The sequence below is a fragment of the Haematobia irritans genome, chromosome 1, assembly GCF_050003625.1.
Source record: "Haematobia irritans isolate KBUSLIRL chromosome 1, ASM5000362v1, whole genome shotgun sequence".
NCBI classification, from domain to species: Eukaryota; Metazoa; Arthropoda; class Insecta; order Diptera; family Muscidae; genus Haematobia; species Haematobia irritans.
In genome coordinates this window covers 99399083-99423008 of record NC_134397.1, presented here as the reverse complement: position 1 = coordinate 99423008, position 23926 = coordinate 99399083, and the positions used below count along the sequence as shown (strand labels likewise).

General features: G+C 38.8%; 2 protein-coding genes and 1 long non-coding RNA gene across 6 annotated transcripts in view; 2 read left to right on the top strand and 1 right to left on the bottom strand.

Moving 5' to 3' along the window:
- TTLL15 (tubulin tyrosine ligase-like 15) overlaps positions 1 to 23926 on the top strand; it is a 165912-nt gene that overhangs the window by 106291 nt on the left and 35695 nt on the right. The window lies entirely within an intron of this gene.
- The window catches only part of LOC142221485 (uncharacterized), a 41053-nt gene that overhangs the window by 14547 nt on the left and 2580 nt on the right, over positions 1 to 23926 (bottom strand). For 2 of the 4 annotated variants that reach the window (XM_075291241.1, XM_075291240.1), the window contains one exon: positions 22506 to 23754. In XM_075291241.1, the coding sequence (XP_075147356.1) occupies positions 23205 to 23630 (426 nt within the window). In that variant the 5' untranslated portion in view covers positions 23631 to 23754 and the 3' untranslated portion in view covers positions 22506 to 23204. Of the gene's footprint in view, positions 1 to 7776; positions 8182 to 22505; positions 23755 to 23926 lie in introns of those variants that run through there. The other 2 variants (XM_075291243.1, XM_075291244.1) reach the window with 2 other exon arrangements.
- Positions 10138 to 12476, top strand: LOC142221481 (uncharacterized). Its single transcript, XR_012718062.1, has 3 exons — positions 10138 to 11725; positions 11808 to 11913; positions 11979 to 12476. It is a non-coding gene; the product is annotated as an uncharacterized LOC142221481 (long non-coding RNA).

The following is a 23926-nucleotide window of genomic DNA, read 5'->3' as shown; positions in this document are numbered from 1 at the left end:
CTGCCTTAAAAGTTCTCCTGATGAAAGGAGACATAGATATAGTTCTTATTCAAGAACCATACATATATAAGAACAAGATCTGTGAATTAAGCACTCCGGGTTTCAAACTTTTGCATAATACCGGTAACGATATAAATCGAGCATGTATAATTGCTAAAAACCAACTTAACTTGTTTCTGCTTCCTTCATTGAGCAATGCAGACACTGTCGTAGCCAGTCTAGAGATATCCACATGCAAATATTGGGTATCTTCGTTCTACATGGGACATGATAGGGAGATGCCACCCTGTGCCGTTAAGACCGTAGTTGAGGAGTCACTAAAAACAAAGACAAAACTCATTATGGTATGCGATGCAAATGCACATCATAGTATTTGGGGAAGTAGTGATACTAATGCAAGGGGAGAGTCGCTAATAGAGTTTATTCTGCGTACTAACCTGGTAGTTTGCAATTAGGGAGATGCACCAACCTTCGTTACCAGGAACAGACAAGAGGTTTTGGACGTCACGTTGACCTCTCCGGAACTGAATGATAAGATATCTGAGTGGCAAGTTTTGAGGGAACATAGCTTCTCAGATCATCGCTACATCAGTTTCAGATTGGCTGTTCGTACTTCAAAGACCATATTTCCGCCAAATGTTAGGAAAGCTGATTGGAATAGGTATAGGGAATCGTTCAATTTGATGATACCGGAAATGCCGGAGACAAATATGAGTACTGTACAAGATATCGAACACGCAGTGGAGCGGATTACTAAGGCCTTCAACATTTCACTGAAAGCTGCTTGCCCTAGAGAAAATCCAAGGGGAAAAAATCGGCCGCCATGGTGGACTACGGAGTTAAGTAATATGAGGAAATCCTGCAGGAAGCTCTGTAACAAAGCAAAGTCCACAAGAGCTCCGGAGGATTGGGACACTTACAAGATGAATCTGAGAGCACATAAACGAGAACTGGGAAGGTCTCAACAAAACTCTTGGGATGATTACTGTAGCAGCATTGAGAATACGTCAGAGGCTTCCAGACTACGGAGGGTACTAGCATCCACTAACACCGCTCCAGGTTTCATTAAAACATCAGAGGGAAATTGGACAACGTCCAGTGAGGAGACGTTGGAGGTACTTTTGGACACACACTTCCCTGGAAATCAGACGGTTGAACCATGTTCCGGCGGTGTAACAGAGGCTCAGCGATCATTTCCTATCGAGGAAATTGTGTCGGAATCTAGAATAAAATGGGCTTTATATAGCTTTGGACCATTGAAATCCCCCGGAACTGATGGAATTACTCCGGCGGAGTTACAGGCAGTGGCTGTAAGAATTATCCCCTGGTTGACGGTGATATATAAACGATGTGTAAACTTAGCATATATTCCAGAAAAGTGGAGGGAAACAAAAGTCGTCTTCATACCTAAAGCAGGAAAAGCCTCTCACTCGAGTGCGAAGGATTTCCGACCAATCAGCTTATCCTCATTCCTACTTAAGACCCTGGAGAGGATGATAGACATGTATCTTAGAACTAGCGTGAAATCAAGTTTGCTCTCGAAACGACAGCATGCATACTGGAAGGGCAGGTCGTCTGAGACCGCATTGCATGAACTAGTCAGCTTTATTGAAAGCTCACAATCTGTCAAAGAATACACAATCGTGGCGTTTCTAGACATCGAAGGGGCGTTCAATAATGTCCATCCGAGCTCGATATTAAATGGACTGACAACTCTGAATGTTGATCCAGGTATACTTAGGCTGTTAGAGTAACTTCTAAGGAAGAGACGCATTTCAGCCACACTAGGACAAGCAAACATACAAAGGTATGTGAACAGAGGCACTCCTCAAGGAGGAGTTCTATCACCTCTTCTTTGGAATGTTGCTATAAACAACCTTCTGGTTTCCCTAGAAAAAGAAAGGATAAAAGTGGTGGCATACGCAGATGATGTGGCGCTAGCAGGGGTCTGTGTACACCACGCCTCACTGTTGGGAATTAGAGTTTCAAACTTTTTGTCGAAAAGTGGTTTTGCCAGGGTGTAATCCACTACGTTAGGCACATCTGGCATTACTTTGAGGACCGAACTATGACCGTACATTTTTTCCGACCACAGCGATAGCTCGCGCAACCGCACAGCCGTTGTTTCAGCTGACTGTTTGGCCAAAATGTGTAAAGGCAATAGATGTAGCACTAAATGCGCCTGAGATACATAAGCTCGCCATACGCTGAACTTTATCTAAACAAGTCGGTTTCTGAAGTGCCGGCCACCAGACTACAACACCATATAGCATTATAGGTCTATCTACTGCCGTGTATAGCCAATGCACAATTTTTGGTCTTAGTCCACACTTTTTCCTTATTGTCTGTTTGCACGAGTACAAAGCTACCGTGAATTTTCTCGCCCTCTCTTCAATATTAAGCCTAAAATTCAGCTTCCTGTCCAAAATGACGCCAAGGTATTTTGCACACTCACCAAAGGGAATTTCAGTACCCCCCAAGGAAATGGGCCTAACCGTGGGAGTTTTGCGATCTTTGCAGTACATGACTAGTTCTGTCTTTGCTGGATTTACACCAAGACCATTATCTTTCGCCCATTTCTCAGTCATCCGGAGAGCTCTCTGATTGTGGATGGGAATTTTCCGCTGACTGCGCGCGACGTCATCTGCGTATGCCACCACTTTTATCCTTTCTTTTTCTAGGGAAACCAGAAGGTTGTTTATAGCAACATTCCAAAGAAGAGGTGATAGAACTCCTCCTTGAGGAGTGCCTCTGTTCACATACATTTGTATGTTTGCTTGTCCTAGTGTGGCTGAAATGCGTCTCTTCCTTAGAAGTTACTCTAACAGCCTAAGTATACCTGGATCAACATTCAGAGTTGTCAGTCCATTTAATATCGAGCTCGGATGGACATTATTGAACGTCCCTTCGATGTCTAGAAACGCCACGATTGTGTATTCTTTGACGGATAGTGAGCTTTCAATAAAGCTGACTAGTTCATGTAATGCGGTCTCAGTCGACCTGCCCTCCGAGTATGCATGCTGCCGTTTCGAGAGCAAACTTGAATCCACGCTAGTTCTAATATACATGTCTATCATCCTCTCCAGGGTCTTAAGTAGGAATGAGGATAAGCTGATTGGTCGGAAATCCTTCGCACTCGAGTGAGAGGCTTTTCCTGCTTTAGGTATGAAGACGACTTTTGTTTCCCTCCACTTTTCTGGAATATATGCTAAGTTTACACATCGTTTATATATCACCGTCAACCAGGGGATAATTCTTTCAGCCACTGCCTGTAACTCCGCCGGAGTAATTCCATCAGGTCCGGGGGATTTCAATGGTCCAAAGCTATTTTTATTCTAGATTCCGACACAATTTCCTCGCGAGGAAATGATCGCTGAGCCTCTGTTACACCGCCGGTACATGGTTCAACCGTCTGATTTCCAGGGAAGTGTGTATCCAAAAGTACCTCCAACGTCTCCTCACTGGACGTTGTCCAATTTCCCTCCGATGTTTTAATGAAACCTGGAGCGGTGTTAGTGGATACTAGTACCCTCCGTAGTCTGGAAGCCTCTGACGTATTCTCAATGCTGCTACAGTAAGCATCCCAAGAGTTTTATATGCTCTCAGATTCATCTTGTAAGTGTTTCAATCCTCCGGAGCTCTTGTGGACTTTGCTTTGTTAAAGAGCTTCCTGCAGGATTTCCTCATATTACTTAACTCCGTAGTCCACCATGGCGGCCGATTTTTTCCCCTTGGCTTTTCTCTAGGGCAAGCAGCTTTCAGTGAAATGTTGAAGGCCTTAGTAATCCGCTCCACTGCGTGTTCGATATCTTGCACAGTACTCATATTTGTCTCCGGCATTTCCGGTATCATCAAATTGAACGATTCCCTATACCTATTCCAATCAGCTTTCCTAACATTTGGCGGAAATATGGTCTTTGAAGTACGAACAGCCAATCTGAAACTGATGTAGCGATGATCTGAGAAGCTATGTTCCCTCAAAACTTGCCACTCAGATATCTTATCATTCAGTTCCGGAGAGGTCAGCGTGACGTCCAAAACCTCTTGTCTGTTCCTAGTAACGAAGGTTGGTGCATCTCCCTTATTGCAAACTACCAGGTTAGTACGCAAAATAAACTCTATTAGCGACTCTCCCCTTGCATTAGTATCACTACTTCCCCAAATACTATGATGTGCATTTGCATCGCATCCCATAATGAGTTTTGTTTTTGTTTTTAGTGACTCTTCAACTACGGTCTTATCGGCACAGGGTGGCATCTCCCTATCATGTCCCATGTAGACCGAAGATACCCAATATTTGCATGTGGATATCTCTAGACTGACTACGACAGTGTCTGCATTGCTCAATGAAGGAAGCAGAAACAAGTTTAGTTCGTTTTTAGCAATTATACATGCTCGATTTATATCGTTACCGGTATTATGCAAAAGTTTGAAACCCGGAGTGCTTAATTCACAGATCTTATTCTTATATATGTATGGTTCTTGAATAAGAACTATATCTATGTCTCCTTTCATCAGGAGAACTTTTAAGGCAGCACAAGCGGCCTTACAATGGTGAAGATTTATCTGGAGGAACCGTAGAACCATTCAAATTTTCAACCACCGTCACATCAGCCGCTTCAATTGAGTCATCAAGGGCTTCCTCTTCACAGATCTCGGTGACTCTCGCAACAATCCGCGGTTCAGCTTTGGTGAGGCTTGAGCCTGTAGAAACTTCCCGCATATGATTTTCGCCATAGTCTGCAGGTTTTATGTCTCCTTCGGCTTCGCTAGGAGATTTTTTCACTGCTGACTCTACCGGAGGCTTGTCCGTTTTGGAATCCTTTGGCTGATCGCTTTTGTATACCTTCATATGGATATCATGAAAGCCATCATGAAAGCCAGTAATGTTCCAACAAATATTGGCATTAATATATACTCAGACAGTGAACCTGCAATAAAATCTTTGGACTCTGTGTTCCTTAACTCGAAAACGGCCATAGACTGCCGCAAATCTTTCAACGAGATGGCTGAGCAGTACAATATTCACCTAATATGGGTGCCTGGCCATAGGAACATACCGGGGAACTGCGAAGCAGATGTGTTAGCAAGGCTAGGAACTACCTTACATATTCCAGGGGAACTACAATCTGTTGGTATGCCTCTGGCCACCTGCAAGCTCTTACTGCGTGAGAAGGCTGTTATGATGGCCAATATTCGATGGGAAAATTGCAAGGGTTGTAACGACACCAAGCAAATATGGCCCATTTAAACTTAAACCGCACACTAGATATGCTAGTGTTCTCAAGGCGTCAGATAGCACTCCTAATATCTGCTATAACGGGTCGCTGCCTGATAGGCGAATTTGCAAAAACTATAGGTGCGAAGTATAATGACTATTGTATAGGCTGTCATGACGTGGAGGAAAAGGAATCAATTAAACACCTCTTGTGTGAGTGTTCTGCTTTTTGTGTAAGGCGTAATCGAATTTTAGGAGCATATAGCTTTAGATTACTAGCTGATCTGGAAAACGTTAACTTAAGCAGTTTGTTAATGGTTTTGGAGCAATCTGGTTGGTTCCACAAAAGTAAATAATAGAGAAGGTTCAGTGGTTAAGACTAGAAGTGCCCATATGTAATAGGTACTTTTAGTTAAATGTGGTATCACAATGGACTGAATAGTCTAAGTGAGCCTGAAATTCAATCGGGCTGCCACTTTAACCTAACCTATCATAAAAACCGCTTTTTGTTGTAGACTTATGCGCTTTACAGTCTATCAGTTATTCCCGACGGAATGTCGGTGTTTGTAAAGAATCTTACAGTGTGTCGGATCGACACGACATGTCGGCGATGATTAAATAATCGGTAAATGTGTTATCGATCCCATAAACATGCAGCAGTATCGATTATACCTTCGGACTTAACTGATAATGTGCACAATATATGGGATATGTTCGACACGAGCACTGTCGTCCGGAATAACTGTAAAGCGCATAATGCGACTATCAGTTATTCCGGACGGAATTTCGGTGTTTATAAAGAATCTTATGCTATGTTCCCACCGACTCGGTTTCCTCATTCGTTTTGCCAAAACATTTCACCGTTCACACCGGGTTGAGATGTTTTAGTTTCAGAGTTAAGGTGGGTATTAAGTTCGAGTTTAGCCGCTAAAATCGTCATTTTTTCACGAAAGTGAAAACTAAATCAATAAAAAAGGCATAAAATTATACATTTTTGTTTAAGATTTCATTATAACTTGATGGGGAATAGCCCAAAGCAAATTTTCACACAGTTTGTATTCCTTAAAATGGATTATTAATGAAAAGTAATCGTGATGATTGAGCGGCTAAACTCGAACTTAATACCCACCTTTACCATGGAAACTAGAAATTCACATTTACTCGAAATTCACATATATGCAACCTATGTCCCAAGGCATATTAATTAAAGGTAAAGTCACGAGCAAACGTGTGTAGACCCCATGATATTTAGAAAGTCAAACTAAAATGGCAGGTAACTTAAGTTGACATTTTGTGTATGTGTAGTGTTGTTGTACTGTAATATTTATGTACACAAAGAATGTAAACAAACCTACTAAACGTAAACAAGGCCTTTGACAAGATGAATGTCGATATTAGTCACCTGGTTGCATGACTTTACCTCTTTAATATGCCTCGCCTATGTCCAAATAATTACCGCGAGCGCAAAGGGAAAATTTTTTGTGTTGTTTTCATATGTCCATGTTCTTAAAAGCCTTTGTTTATTCTTTTTTTCTATGAAACTTAGGGCCTGTTCGAAACCGAAACTTTTTACTATGGTGAGATATCAATTTACTATGGTGAAAAACAATTGCTAGTTTGGTGTACTCATTTCTTTACCAAATACAACTTTTTGTTTGTTTTGATATAATCAAAACATGCCAAGCCTAGTGAAGTCGTAAATGAAGAAAGAATTTTCAACAAATGTCAAATTTCTTACTAGCCCCCTGGGCTAGTGAAATTATACTCACCTCGATTTACGTCAAATATTTACCAATGCTAGTAAAAAGTTTTGGTTTCGAACAGGCCCTTATTTCAATATTTTGACATACATATATTTTGAATAGGGTATGTTATTCGGTGTATATTCCAAATTAGGTGGGTTCACATTCTAAAATTGACGTGTTTTGGAGGAAAACTTGTGTTTTGAACTTGCTTTTTAGTATGGCAAAAACGATTCGTTTTGAAGTGCTTATACAGGGAAAACTTTTCAAACCGCAAAACATGCTTGGCGAGAACACCGTATTATGCGCTTTACAGACTATCAGTTATTCCGGACGGAATGTCGGTGTTTGTAAAGAATTTTACAGTGTGTCGGATCGATACGACTTGTCGGCGATGACTAAATAATCGGTAAATGTTTTATCGATCCCATAAACATGCAGCAGTATCGATTATGCCTTCGGACTTAAGGGCACCTTATACGGTCGGATAAACCCTGCGACACAACACGTTGCGGCGACAAATCCGATTGTATAAGGTCGTGTTCGGCTGTCGCTGGGACGTGTTGGCATAAAATCAAAACAACTTTGATTTTTTCTGGTTGGGTGGTACAAATCATTGAGTGTAAGGGGATGTTCGACAAACATTATCAAAGACAAATTTATTTTTACATTAAAAACAGGCATTTCTGCAATGAAATTAATGATGGATGGCCAATTCTGATTGAAAATTAAAGAAATATATAAATCTAAACCAGTATTGTGGCAAAAACGTGGAAAATATCCACTTCCAATCAATGGGAAACCAGGCGACAAGTATTTTAAATTCATCAAGTAATTTGTAATATATTAAATGTGGATTACTTCAGGAATCATTGTTTTGACACATATACCAGGATTTTTTTATTATTTTCTTCCATTTTTTCAGTAAAAACTGGTTTCACCCATAAATCTTCGTACAACTTCATTGTTTGTTTATGCTTCTTCTTATTTTTTCATGTTGTCATCACATTTGTTCGTGCAGTGTAAGGGCAAAACTTGAACGAACACACAACAAATAGACGAAACTCTGTCGGAGTGTTTATCCGACCGTCTAAGGTCCGCTTTAGCTTATAAACTTGCGTGAAGATACCGACGTAGGTAACATTTTAAATTACAACAAACACCGAAATAACAGGGTGACACAGAGTTACAAAAACCACATTGGTGGTGGCCACAAAAATTCTGAAAAAAAAAAACAAAATATGACCATAAATTTAGCTAATATATTAAATAAAGATATGTTTAAAAAAATTATTGTTGTTTAGATATGAACGTATTACTACCACAAATTTTTGAAACTATGATTTAAAACGGTATGAGCACCCTTTCCTCGTAAAACAAGAGGACAACCTCAAGCAACAAATTCGATCATGAGGCCACAATAATAGCTTCGTTCAAAATTCCGCTAATAGAATACCAAAGTGGAAGTCATTACCTACATTTTGATGTATGCCATGTGTTCCAACAGTGTTTTTGGACGAAGTTATCCTGGATTCCAAGTTTTCCACTATGGGCCATTTGCTATATTCTACCATGGAAGCCAGGAACGGACTTCGTTCAAAATTCTGCTTATGGTACATCAAAGTGGAAGTCATTACCTACATTTTGATGTATGCCATGTGTTCCAATAGTGTTTTTGGACGAAGTTATCCTAGATTTCATATTTGCCAATGGGGGGTCAGTACATAGATAAAGTTGTGTATTAAGTTCGAGTTTATCCGCTAAAAACCCCATTTTTCCACTTTTACTGAATGCGTAGCACCGAAAAATAAAATAAATAAAACAAAAGGATTTAGTTTTCTTTTCAATAATCTTTCAATAAAACGTAATTTTATTGATTTTCTTGGGAGACAATATTTACCTTTTTTCACAAAATCGTTGTTACAAGGACGTAATCCAATAACGGATAAAAATAAAAACTTAGACGCTGAAAGACCGTAATGACGCAACTCGTTAGAAAAATGTAATGAATTGTGCTAAAAGCACAGGGCTTCATCCAGAGCTTAGTGTACATTTTCTAACGAGGAGGAAATTGTCATTGTACAATATTTTAAGTCCCCATCTAACGAATAAATTTTTACCATACGAATTTGAACTTAAACATTCCGCCCGGCTTGCAACATCCAGCTATATTGTAATTGAAGTTCATTAATTCATATAATATTACATACAATATATTAATATCAAAATAAATATAAAATGCGATGTCAGTTTCATTTTCAAATTGAGCAATTCTTTCATTTTATTCCATATCTTCATCTTTTCATACTTCATAAACTTAACTAAGTGCTCGTAGAGCCGTTGACCCGGAGGGTCTACAGTGTCTCGATTTTTGGCCAGGATGACCTACGACACTTATGGTTGGCATTGACCTGACACTACCCAGCCGAACATCGTTAGCTGCGCCAATGGGAACCCAGGATTCGAAAATATCTGTGTTTTCATAACCCGTGCGTAGACATCGGGCCCTAGAACCCCACCCTGGAAGGACGGTAAAACATTGGGGTAACAACACGGGTCAGGTCCGTTACCCGGGCAGAAAAAACAATTTATTTTCAGCATTGTGTCGGGAGACTGCAATAAGCGGACAAAATGTGTCCTGCGACGTCATCGCCGAAACAAGCCGTAGGCTGAGGGGTAGACTGCTACAAATCATACTGTACCCCGCACACGGGTCGAGGACAGCTCGGACAGGAATTCGACGATCGGACATTACAAGCAAGAGGACAATAGTGGGACCAAGTGTGACGGTTGAAGTGGGACCAAGTGTGACGGTTGAAGTGGGGATATCATTCATACAAATTTAGGTTGAAAAGCATTTGCAACGATGTTAATTTTGAATTTGACTCGCATCGAAAATTGTTTGACAAATTATTGAGTAGCGATGCATTTCAATTTGAGGATAACACTTGAGATATTATTGCTAATGTGTTGAATTTCAGTGTTGAGGGTAATGTCTGTTTTTTGTTGAGAACGCGATTTTCTCAACAATTTCTCAACTTGTATCTTACCCTAATCCTTTGAAAAAATGTTAGAAAAATTGTTGAAAATACATAATTAAGATTAAGATTGACATTTCTAATTGGTAAAAAATTATTTTAATAATATGGTCAAAAATGATTATATTACGTGAAGGTCATATACCTCCTGATCTTCCTCCAGCCCTGTCTCTAGTAGAGACAAACCAACGGCTTGTTTTTGTCAGAATTGTAGCCTCAGTCTCATTTTCAAATCTGTTTAACAAAAAATCTATAAAAAAATGATTAGTAAATTATTACAAAGAGTTCATATTTTATTACCTAGTTGATATGATTTGATTTATAATAGGATAATGTTCCTTTATCATATAAAGTGAATATGTACATTAACAGTGAAACCACTAGAGGCATTACCATAGACCAATTAAAATAGAGACATACCTTGACAATTGACCATGGTTTTGTTTATTTGCAGTGCGCAGTCATTCCACTCAATTGCGCAGTCAAGTGACTCAATTTCTTTTTGGAAAACGAGAATTACCGTACAAATCAGTCAATTTGCATTACAAAAAAGGTGTGGATGTATAGAATTTTATATGCTTTTACAATATTTGGTGTTTCATCAGGAAAACAAAGGAAAGAAAACAAATTAAAGCTGAATTAAAAAATCACTCAATTGCAGACGAAAAAGAGCCATCTACGGTGTGCAGACAAACTACAGAGCTGTGAATTCACTTTCGTTGTCTATACCTTCCTTGGTCTATGGCATTACTAACCAAAAAATAATTAATCATCGAAAAAGAATTGTGGGTATAGTCATAGTGTGTAGGCTTGTTGTTGTGGAGTACTGACAAATTACACCTCGTAAGAAAATGGCGGAAACTAGTGTACTTTCGAGAATTAAAAATATCATAATTGAAATCTCCCATCAGGACAACGTGTTCATACATAGGCACAACATCAGAAATGTTACCCTCAAAAGTATCAATACAACCGTTTGGTAGATAAACGATACCAATAATAAGAGTTTCCACACCTGTATCAATCCTAATAAATAACAATCATAGACCAAGAAAATATAGAGACATACCTTGATAATTCACCATGGTTTTGTTTGTTTGCAGTGCGCAGTCATTCCACTCAATTGCGCAGTCAAGTGACTCAATTTCTTTTTGGAAAACGAGAATAACCGTATAAATTAGTCAATTTGCATTACAAAAAAGGTGTGGATGAATAGTATTTTATAAACTTTCACAATATTTGGTGTTTCAACGAGAGAACAAAGGAATGAAAACAAATTAAAGCCAAATTAAAAAATCACTCAATTGCAGACGAAAAAGAGCCATCTACGGTGTGCAGACAAACTACAGCGCTGTGAATTCACTTGAGATGTCTATACCTTCCTTGGTCTATGATAACAATTCGCAATCAGACTCTGAAATTGTCTTAAGAATTCTAGCTTTAAGTCTAGAAGAGATGTAAAAAGCAACACCGCCACCACGTCTATTATAACGGTCATTACGAAATAGCTTATAACCTGGGATACTTATACATTTGTTAGATACATACGGTTTTAACCATGTTTCTGCAACCATGTTTAACCATGTTTGACAAAACACTACCCTAAAATGCAACGAAAAAACCATGTGGTTTTCAATACTTATTTGTGCAACGAAGTTCGTGGTCAATTGCAAGAAATAAAAAAAATGGAAAATTTTAGACAAATAACCAAATAGTTATAAAAATAGGTAAGTGAAGATAAAAAATGAAAAAAAAAAATGAAAAATTGAAATAAAATAAAGAAGTCACTAAATGTATATCTCTTTGCAGAAAACTAAAATTATGGATTCTATGTTCTTCAAAACATTAAAAAACTGACCGATGAAAAAATGGTGGACAATTAACTGGAATTGCTTCAAATAGTTTATAATAATTGGTACTTCAATATGAAAAATTAAATCAACACTTTAGAGAAGTCACTAAATTTAAATCTCTTTGCAGAAAACTAAAATCTTTGGATGCTACATTCTTGCAAACATTAAGAAGCTGACCAATGAAAAATGAGTGGCTTATCGACAAGAAAAAGTTTCCAGAAACATTACAAGTGCAACCAATTAAAATTGTTAAAAACAACAAGTTGTTGAAATCAACAACTTCTGGATGAAAATGTGCATCACATCGTCAGTTTAATTCATATGCTATTATCAGTTTAAAATGTGAATTCCTTCTGCTGGAAATCAATTCTAACACGCGGTCCAGTACGTTCCTAATTTCAAATTGCCCGCATGTTAATAAATTTTAATGCTGTTTTATGACACCAAAAGGAAGGAAATCGAATTATCAATGCAAAAGTGTTTACTAATAATGTTTATTTAAAGTTTTGTTGTTTGTTTTTTTTTTGTTCTTATTTGTTGATATGTTTAATAAGATTATTATTTATCAATTGGTATTGTAGTGTATTATCATAGACCAAGAAAATATAGAGACATACCTTGATAATTCACCATGGTTTTGCTTGTTTGCAGTGCGCAGTCATTCCACTCAATTGCGCAGTCAAGTGACTCAATTTCTTTTTGGAAAACAAGAATAACCGTATAAATTAGTCAATTTGCATTACAAAAAAGGTGTGGATGAATAGTATTTTATAAACTTTCACAATATTTGGTGTTTCAACGAGAGAACAAAGGAATGAAAACAAATTAAAGCCAAATTAAAAAATCACTCAATTGCAGACGAAAAAGAGCCATCTACGGTGTGCAGACAAACTACAGCGCTGTGAATTCACTTGAGATGTCTATACCTTCCTTGGTCTATGGTATTATGTAGTGTAGTGTATTATTATATATTTTATTTTGATGAAAATGAATAAATTATACCAAATGCATAGAATTTTGGCTTTGACTTTCAATTTGAAGTGGGGATATCATTCATACAAATTTAGGTTGAAAAGTATTTGCAACGATGTTAATTTTGAATTTGACTCGCATCGAAATTTCTTTGACAAATTATTGAGTAGCGATGCATTTCAATTTGAGGATAACACTTGAGATATTATTGCTAATGTGTTGAATTTCACTGTTGAGGGTAATGTCTGTTTTTTTGTTGAGAACGCGATTTTCTCAACAACTTCTCAACTTGAATATTACCCTAATCCTTTGAAAAAATGTTTGAAAAATTGTTGAAATTTAGCATTTTTCAAACGTTTGTGTTTATTGGGTATTCACAAAATATTGTTTTAATTATGTTAGGATAGCTCCTAAGTTGTCATTTTTATTTGTTTTAGCCAAAATAAAACATGTTTTAGTGTAATAGAGCTTAAAAAATAACAGAAAATGTTTGCTATTTCAGCAAACAGTGACTGCTGTGCCTTTTTCAGCAGACTTTTTGCTGTTTTAGCAGACTTTTCTGCTGTCCCTACTAACTAATTTCTTTGTGTGTAGGTGTATTTATTCATCTGAAAATCAGTATTCTACGCACTTGACTCAGTTGTTATAGTAATTTGTTTACTGAAATATATGGATTATCATCGTAATAAATTTAATTACGACGGTAGTTAATCTCGGCTACAAAATTTAATAAACATTGTACTCAATTCAATTACAACCGTAATTAAAAACATCGTATTGTTACGAATTTGATAATTATAGATATAAGTTTATTTAAATTAGTTTCCGTTAATTTAAAATTTCAAATTGTAACGATAAAATTTCGCTATCACTTCTTGGAATCATCTATTCATTTTCTAGTATTTTCCTGAATTTATTTTATGTTCTTTTGTTTGCTTATCGAAATGTTAGTTCTTACTCTCTCTTAGAATAGCAACCCCTTTGCTTTGTTATTTTGCATCCTCATTTCATCTCATTGTCTATTGTCATTATTGTTGTTGTTGTAGTAATGCGAGCATATATCTATGTGAGTGTGTATGTGTTTGGCAGCCACCAGATGAACAACTTAATGGTCGTAGATCCTTCTAGCATTGTCTAAGAATGTTCTGGCGTTGCCAGAATATGGTAGTGCTACCAGAATGTTCTCGTATTGCCACACCGTCATATATAAAAGCGCTCGCATGCTGCTAACGAGTCAGTCTTAATTAAAGCGTCAAACAAATAACTTCAGTGTGAACGAATTGTAAAGTGTGAAGTCATAGTAAATAAATTGTAGATTGTCGTTATTTAAAAGAACTGTGTTTTAATTGTCGGGTAATTAAAAACGCCTAAATATAAAAACGTAACAATTGGTGTCAGAAGTGGGATAACGGAAAAAAATCTACAATGAAGTTTAATGAGCTTCGTGTGTAAGACTTAGAAAAGGAATTGAGCAAACTGGAGCTGCCGACAACAGGCAATAAGGCCCAGCTTCAAAAGCGTCTACTGGAAGAGTTTGAACGGCGTAATATGGACATTGCGACGCATGAGTTTGATTATAAGGAAGACATTGATGAATCAATACTCGTCAATACAAGCAGTGTAGAAACTCCATCTGTGGCTTCGAGTGTTGTGGATTACACATCAATGCTCAATTTTTTGAGCAAAATGATGGAAGAAAATTCTAGAAAAATGGAAGAAAATTCTAGAAAAATGGAAGAAAATTCTAGAAAATTGCTGGAAGAAAACGCTCTAAAAATGCAAGAAAATTTTAGAAAAATGATGGAAGAAAATTCTCTTCTTTTGGTGGAGAAATTTGACGAAAATTCTAGAATTCTTATTGAAAAGTTATAACAAATTTCGGGAGGTATGGAGAATCGCGTAGACCACATTGAAAGACAAATTGTGGAATTGGATAAAAAATTTGTGGTTCACGATGAAAAATTTCTACACCTTGAGAAAAAAATGTCAGAACTAGAAATGAAAGGCGGTCCAGTGCGCGTAATCGAGGGCCCAAAAACCAAAACTCCTGTTTTTGATGGCTCATTTTCATTTGATGTTTTCAAATTCCAATTTGAGACGGTGGCATCCAGAAACATGTGGAATGACAACGACAGAGCAATTGAACTTCTGTTGGCATTGAAGGGTAATGCTGCCGATGTAATACAAAGGATCCCAACTTCTTCCAGAAATAACTATAACGAAGTAATAGCTGCACTACAACGCAAGTATGGTGGAGAACATAAGCAAGACATCTTTAGAATGGAATTAAGAGGTAGAGTCCAGAAATCAAACGAGACTCTACAAGACTTTGCAACAGAAGTTGAGCGGTTGATGCTACTGACATACCCAGGAGAGAGTCACCCACTTGTGGACCGCATCAAAATTGAGACCTTTGTGAATGGCATTCGAGACCCAGACATAAAATTTGCAACATATGCGTCACAAAAGGCTACATTCGCTGAAACAGTAACGTTTGCACTTGCGCAAGAAACTGCGAGATTGTGGCACGGCCTCAAATTCACAAAGTACGCAGAGTAGAGACCGAGTGTGAAGAATCGAAATCTATCATTGAATCGATGAAAGAAGCAATGAAGCAGGTAATGCAAGAATTAAAAAAGGATGCAACTAAATCCCGAATCAAATGCTATAACTGTGATAAGCCGGGACATCTAGCTCGAGAATGCAAAGCACGACGCAAACGGTCAAGATCCACATCACCATCTCCATTAAACAATAGCCATAAGAAGGTAACCCCACAGTCAAGTGAGTCACCTTTAAACTAAATCGAGCTAGTTCAGCGGGGCAAGAGCTGGCTCCCACAGACGATGGCCCCACCATCTCCATAGCAATAGTTCAACAGAAAAATAACAATTTAACTATTGCGGGTGTTATTAATGGCGACAAGCGTACTTTGACGTTGGATACTGGTGCATCAAAGTCTATCATTAGATCTGATTTAGTAAAAGGAAAAGTTACACCACTGATTGGAGTCAAGCTACGAACGGCTACAGGGGAACCCGCAACCGTATATGGAAAGGTCGCCGTAAAATTAACTATTGATAACAAATCCGTTACTTACGATTTCATTGTTGCCGATATAGTAGACGAAGTTATAATTGGAGCGGATTTCATGATTGCTTTTGGTCTCAATCTGGATATGAATCGTCGTGTAATGACATGGTGCGATGCCGAAATAACGGTAAACGTGGGCTATAGTGAGAATACACCTATCAGACGTTTGACAACGAGCCAGTCAGAGTCTATACCACCGAATGCCGAAGCAATTATATGGATTTCTATGAATGGAGATTGTGAAGTCGGCCAATTCTGGGTTGTTGAACCAGCAGAAAACAAAAGCAACAACATCTTGACAGCAAATGCCCTGGTAACAACGAATGAAGAGAGACTAATACCAGTTCGTTTCTTGAACTTGTCTGACAATCATGAGCAAATTGTAAAATTTTCTGACATTGGAAAATGTACACCAGCCGAGGCAATAGTCAATTTGGAAGGCAACTCATCAAAGACACATGGAACAGTGAGAAAACATCTAGAAGGGTATTTCGAGGCTTGGACACGTCAACTATCGCCGTCAGAGAGAAATAAAGCCAAGCAATTTTTGTGGAAAAACGCCTCTGCTTTTGCTTCTGAAAAGGGAAATCAAGGAAGAACATCTGTAGTGAAACATGAAATTAAAACCGCAGAAGAAAGGCCCATAAAACAGGCACCACGAAGTGTTCCCCTGGCAAAAAGAGACGAAGTTCAAAAGCTCATAAAGGAAATGGCGGAGAGTGGAGTGATCGAGCCATCATCAAGTCCTTGGTGTTCCCCAGTTGTGCTGGTCAAAAAGAAAGATGGAAGTACCCGATTCTGCGTGGACTACAGAAAACTGAATGATGTCACCAAAAAGGACAGTTATCCGCTTCCACGCATTGATGACACGTTGGACACACTAGCCGGAACAACATGGTTTTCTACGCTTGATTTGCAGAGTGGATATTGGCAAGTAGAGATCGCCGAGAAAGACAAGGAAAAGACGGCTTTTGGCGTTAATGACGTTCTCTGGCATTTCAATGTAATGCCGTTCGGGCTCTGCAACGCTCCGGCTACCTTCGAAAGATTGATGGAGCGGGTACTGAAGGGGTTGCACTGGAAGTCGTGCTTGATATACTTGGACGACATCATAGTAATGGGCAAAACATTTGACGAGCACCTGAAGAACTTGAAAGACGTAATCCAGCCATTTTCAGCCGCTGGTCTACGCCTTAACGCAAAGAAATGCTCCCTTTTCCAGCAGGAAGTTAAATACCTAGGTCATCATGTGACTGCAGAGGGCATATCCACCGATGAAGACAAAATCCAAGCTGTCAGAGATTGGCCACGACCCCGAAATCTCCACGAATTAAGAAGTTTCCTTGGGTTATGTACATATTACAGACGATTCGTCCCAAACTTCGCCAGCATCGCCGCTAATCTCCATAAATTGACGCAAAAAGGTCAGAAGTTCCAGTGGAGCGACGAACAGGAAGATTCATTCCAACATTTAAAAGAACTTTTATGTTCAGCTCCTGTTCTAGCGTATCCTATTCCGGGCGAAAAAATTGTTTTGGATACAGATGCTAGCGCGCATGGTATTGGAGGTATCCTATCTCAACAGATAGACGGCAAGGAGAAGGTCATCGGATATTTCAGCAGAACGTTGTCCAAGCCCGAAAAGAACTACTGTGTAACGCGACGAGAGCTGCTAGCCGTCATAGAGAGTGTAAAACATTATCATAAATATTTGTATGGACAACACTTCTTACTCAGGACTGATCACTCAGCTCTACGATGGTTGCTCCAATTCAAGAATCCGGAAGCCCAACTGGCACGTTGGATCGAGATGATCCAAAGCTATGATTTCAGTATCAAGCATAGAAAAGGTGGAAAACACGGTAACGCTGACGCTTTGTCACGTCGACCTTGCAGTATAGAATGCAAGCACTGCTCGAAAGCTGAACATAAGGAGGAGATTGTTGATATTCGGCTGTTACACATCGAATCTGGAGTGGACTGGACAACAGAACAGCGTAAAGATCCCATTTTGAACAAAATTATTTCGGCAAAGGAAGAGAACAAGAAGCCCAGTAAGAAAGACATCGCAGCCGAAAGTCCACTTATGAAATCATACTGGGCTCAATGGGATAGTTTAGTTCTAGTCAATGGATCCCTGCAACGTAAATAGGAAAGCGAAGATGGCAAGAACAGCCGAAATTTGATCATCGTTCCAGATTCCAAAATAAGAGACGTTTTGGCGGAGTTCCATAATGGTCCCAGTGGAGGTCATCTGGGAATAACCAAAACCGCCGAGAAATTGAAGCAACGATTCTACTGGGTTGGATGCCAGAAATCAATTGCTGAATGGGTAGCCAATTGCGAGAAGTGCATGAAGGCGGAAGGTCCAACAAGGAAAAGTCGAGGTCCTATGCAAGAATATAGACCAGGAGCCCCGTTTGAATGAATAGCAATGGACGTGGCAGGCCCTTTCCCAGTAAGTGATTCTGGAAACCGTTATGTCCTTGTGGTCATGGATTACTTCAGCAAATGGCCGGAGGTGTATGCAATTCCAAACCAAGAGGCAAAAACGATTGTGGATGTGGTCAACAAAAACTGGATATGTCGCTACGGTGTGCCGTCCGAGATTCACTCAGACCAGGGAAGAAATTTTGAATCGGCCATATTCAAAGAGATGTGTGAATCCCTTGGTATCAAGAAAACGAGGACTACGCCATTACATCCACAATCCGATGGCATGGTAGAAAGGTTTAATCGCACCCTGGAGGAACATCTTCGAAAAGTGGTGGACAACGGCCAGAGGGACTGGGACGAGCATATACCAAAGTTTTTGCTGTCGTATAGATCTGCCGTTCATGATTCCACCTCTCGAACACCGGCCAATGTTCTATTCGGAACTGAGTTAAAGTTGCCTGGAGATCTGATATTCGGCGCTAAACCTTATGAGCTCGCCATGGAAGAAAACAGAAACGACATCCCAAACACTTTCGGAGAAGTTCACGAATCAGTGCGCAACAAAATAAAAATGGTCAGCAACAGAGTGAAGGCGAGATACTATCGTGCTGTAAATACTGAGGGCTTCCAAGAAGAAGAATTGGTTCTGCTATTTAACCCGACACGAAAGAAAGGACTGTGTCCCAAACTGCAAACACAGTGGGAAGGCCCATACAAAGTCATCAAGAAGATCAATGATGTTGTATACCGGATTCAGAAGGACGACAGCCCTAGATCAAAGATGAAAGTTGTACATCTGGAACGATTGGCTCCTTACGGAACAGGTTCTGTGCCTGTTCGGGACGAACAGACTTAAGCGGGAGGCAGTGTTACGAATTTGATAATTATAGATATATGCTTATTTAAATTAGTTTCCGTTAATTTAAAATTTGAAATTGTAACGATACAATTTCGCTATCACTTGTTGGAATCATCTATTCATTTTCTAGTATTTTCCTGAATTTCTTTTATGTTCTTTTGTTTGCTTATCGAAATGTTAGTTCTTACTCTCTCATAGAATAGCAACCCCTTTGCTTTGTTATTCTGCATTCTCATTTCATCTCATTGTCTATTGTCATTATTGTTGTAGTAATGCGAGCATATATCTATGTGAGTGTGTATGTGTTTGGTAGCCACCAGACGAACAACTTAATGTCGTAGATCCTTCTAGCATTGTCAAAGAATGTTCTGGCGTTGCCAGAATATTGTAGTGCTACCAGAATGTTCTCGTATTGCCACACCGTCATATATAAAAGCGCTCGCATGCTGCTAACGAGTCAGTCTTAATTAAAGCGTCAAACGAATAACTTCAGTGTGAACAAATTGTAAAGTGTGAAGTCATAGTAAATAAATTGTAGATTGTCGTTATTTAAAAGAACTGTGTTTTAATTGTCGGGTAATTGAAAACGCCTAAATATAAAAACGTAACACTATTACGTATGGTACTACTTCGGCCCCGTATCTAGCTACAAGATGTTTGAATATGTTGGGAGAAACCTGTAGGGCAGAATTTCCATTGGCTGCTAGAGCTATACTCTCAGATTTTTATATGGACGATCTGATTAGTGGTTCCAATGACGAAAGCGAGATATTTGAAATTTACAAGCAGCTTAAGTCGGCAATGGATTCTGCCAAGTTAAGCCTAAAAAAATGGTACTCCAATAGCAAAAAGTTTTTAGAAAGTTTGCCAATGTCAGAAAGGGAAAAAACTCTTCGATTCAATGAGTCAGAAATCATAAAAACTCTCGGAATTATCTGGGCTCCAGCTAAGGACACATTTCGATATGTCTGGCCAGTGTTTGATTCTAAAAGATCTGTAACGAAGAGAATTGTCTTATCAGAATTAGCCAAGCTATTCGACCCTCTCGGTATTATTAATCCTGTGATTGTAAAGGGTAAAATCTTCATGCAGGATATGTGGATACTGAAGTTAAACTGGGACGAGTATTTACCGATAAATATGTATAATAAATGGATCGAGTATCGTGAAAAATTGAAAGACGTAGAAGCTATCGCAGTTCCTAGGTTTGTTTTGGCAGCCAAGTTTTGTAGAATTGAAATGCATGGGTTCGCCGATGCATCCAAGCGCGCATATGGATGTTGCATGTATATTCGAACAGTGTCAGAAGATGGTACTATTACTGTCCGTTTGTGGAGCGCAAAATCAAGGGTAGCACCGCTTAAGACTGTCTTTGCCGCGTTTGGAGTTATTGGCGGCTGAATTGCTATCGGTACTGGTGCGTAAAACAAAAGAAAACTTTCCGGTTGAGATACATGGTATATATTTATGGACCGATTCGGAAATTGTTCTCGATTGGCTGAACGAGCACCCGTCAAATTGGAGCACATTCATTGCAAACCGGGTTTCCGCCATTCAAGAGGAAACGAAAATGGCCGTTTGGACCATGTCCCTTCTAAGTTAAATCCAGCAGATATAATATCAAGAGGTGCGTATATTTCTGAACTGCTTGAATCTATTTGGTTTACAGGACCACAATTCTTAACCAAACATCATTGTGACTGGCCGGCAAATAAAGAGAGGCGGAAAAAACCCGAAGTGGAAGAAGAGAGAGCACGCTCTGTTACGAACTTGTTGGTGCGAGCTGAAAAATCAAATATGGTGTTGTGGATAGAGAGTCATAGCAATGTGGACAAATTACTGAGAATGGTGACACTGATAAGATTTGCATTTAAGAAATATATGCCAGATAATGCAGTGCTGAATGATAACCTGGCGCGTGTTGTATTTGTGTTGCAACAATACTACTTTCAAGAGGAATTTTCTGTATTGTCCAAACAAAAAGATTTACCATTTAATAGTAAATATAAAGCTTTGAGCTTATTTATAGAAAATGAAGGTAATGTGCCATTGATTCGAGTGGGTGGTAGGCTAATGAATGCAAACATACCTTATGACTCAAAACATCAAATTCTGTTGCCTACAGAAAGTGACTTCGTCAAGACTTATGTGCGGCATATCCATCGACATCATTATCATGCCAGTACTCAAACTCTTATGGCATTAATAAGGCAAAAATTTTGGATACCCAATGTCCGTAAAATTATACGTACGGTTGTAGAAGCTTGTCTTCATTGCTATAGATACAGACCTAAAGTATGTAATCAGATTATGGGTGACTTGCCAGTGGCAAGAGTTTCAATGGCCAGGCCATTCACAGTGAGCGGAGTTGATTTTTGCGGCCCATTTACAACAACTGTGAATCTGAGAGGTTGCCGTACAACAAAAAGTTATGTGGCTGTTTTTATTTGCTTTTGCACAAAAGCTGTGCACTTAGAAGTTGTCTCGGATTTGACAGCCAAAGCCTTCATAGCCGCATTGAAGAGATTTGTGGCACGTAGGGGTCTTTGCGCGCAGTTGTTTTGTGACAACGCAACAAATTTTGTGGGTGCACGCCGAGAGATGAAGGAGATGCGACAAAGGTTCTTCGATCAGCAGGTGCAGAATAAAATATCGACGTACTGTGAGACAAAAAGTATTGCCTTCCATCATATACCTCCGAGGTCCCCCCATTTTGGTGGGCTGTGGGAGGCCGCCGTTAAATCGGTCAAATACCATTTAAATCGTGTATTCGGAGAAGCTCTTTTGACGTTTGAGGAATTAGGAAATGTGGTGACAGAAATAGAGGCAATTTTGAACTCACGCCCACTCACAACAATGTCGAATGACCCAAACGATGAAGGTGTGTTGACCCCAGGTCACTTTTTGACGGGAGGACCCATCGCCAGTTTAGAAGAACCGGTTTATGATGCTAAAGACTGGTCACATAGAGATAGATGGTTGCGTGTGACTGCCATTCAGCAGCACTTTTGGAGACGGTGGTCAATGGAATACCTTCACGAACTTCAACAAAAAGTGAAATGGACTAAGAAACAGAATAATTTGGTGACCGACGAGCTGGTTTTAGTTGCTGAAGACAATTTACCACTTAGGCAGTGGCTTATGGGTAGAGTGGTGAACGTCATCAAAGATACCAAGGGCGTAGTGCGAGTTGCGGACGTAAAGACGAAAAATGGTATCATTCGAAGAGCTGTCCACAAATTGGCTCCTGTTCCCAAAGCAAGTGGTTGATGTCTCCCCAGATCCACCAAGGGCGGCGATATGTTTGATATTAAAATAAATGGATTTTAAAGATAACGTGTTTTTATTATGAATTGTAATTGAATCTTCTACGTTGTATTACTTAGTATTGAATGTATACAATGAAACCCTAACTGCAAGAACACTTAATGTAATGAGAGAGCGAGAATTAAGCATGTGTCTTTAAGTCAGTCGTTCTGCAGTCGTCGACAAGTTGAAGTCATATAGCTGTAGTGACAGCAAGTAGTCTGAGAACATATCGTTACGTAATAAATTTATACCTGAATTCGAATACAATTTGTTTTCTTTAATAATCCGTAAAATAACGAGATTAACAGTCCCCATTTCTGACATCTCCAGCATTGAGGTATTTTTGTACTAGATTTTGGTATTTTCCATATAATCTTTTGATTTAATATTGTATTTATAAATGTTATGTCCTTCAAAGATCTTCCTGGGAGTAATGTTATTAAAAACAGACCGGTATTCATTTTCCGAGACATTTCCGTAGTAAAATGGGAGACTTTCTCGATCGTGTTTGGTAGTAATGTCGTTAGTTCAGATTTTAATTCTTCTAAGGTTGTCTTATGATGGAGACCCCTTAACACAAAAGACACATGTCTAAGTTGTTTCAGAGTGTATGAATAAGAATCATTCTTCGATTTCAGGATATTCATCAGTTCTGTGTGGACTGACAGATCTTTCACATACAACTTACTTTTCCGTTTGGTCTTGTTGACAATTTTGAATTCTTTGTCTATGTTGGCCTAGATCTGACATGTTGATGTTATATAGGAAGAACGGAGGACAATATGTTTGCTTGGAGGTGGTGACTTTAGGAGCTATTGTTATGGAGCTAACTAGTTCTTCTTCGAAATTCAACTCACCCAGAATGGCAAATCTGTTATGATTTTCTCTTTCCTCAATTTGACAGGAGCCAAATCTGGAAATATCCGGACTTTCGGTATTCACTTCCATAATATTTGAATGTTGATTGGTGGTGTCGTAATTACGTTTATTTACATTCCTTGAATTGTCTTTGTTTGGCTCTTCTGGATGTTTTATATTCCATGTGTTATCCTTGGTCGTCTCTTCCGGCTGTTTTGGAGGATCGCTATTGGAGACAAACCGCGAATCCATTTGATTTACTCATATTTTTCACAATATATATGTCTTTTTTATTTTTGAAGTTGAAATTTTTTCTTTTATTTTTTTTTTTTGGTAGGAAAATATACATCTGCTTTGTTCAAATTCTAAAATGAAACTTGAGTAAAAGAAAGATTTACGACAAATATTTGAAAGAAAAAATACTAATTCGCGTTTAAACTAAAGGTGAGTATTAAGTTCGAGTTTGGCCGCTAATTTTCACTAAAGTGAAAACTAAATCAGTAAAAAAGTAATAAAATTATACATATTTGTTGCAGATTTCATTATAT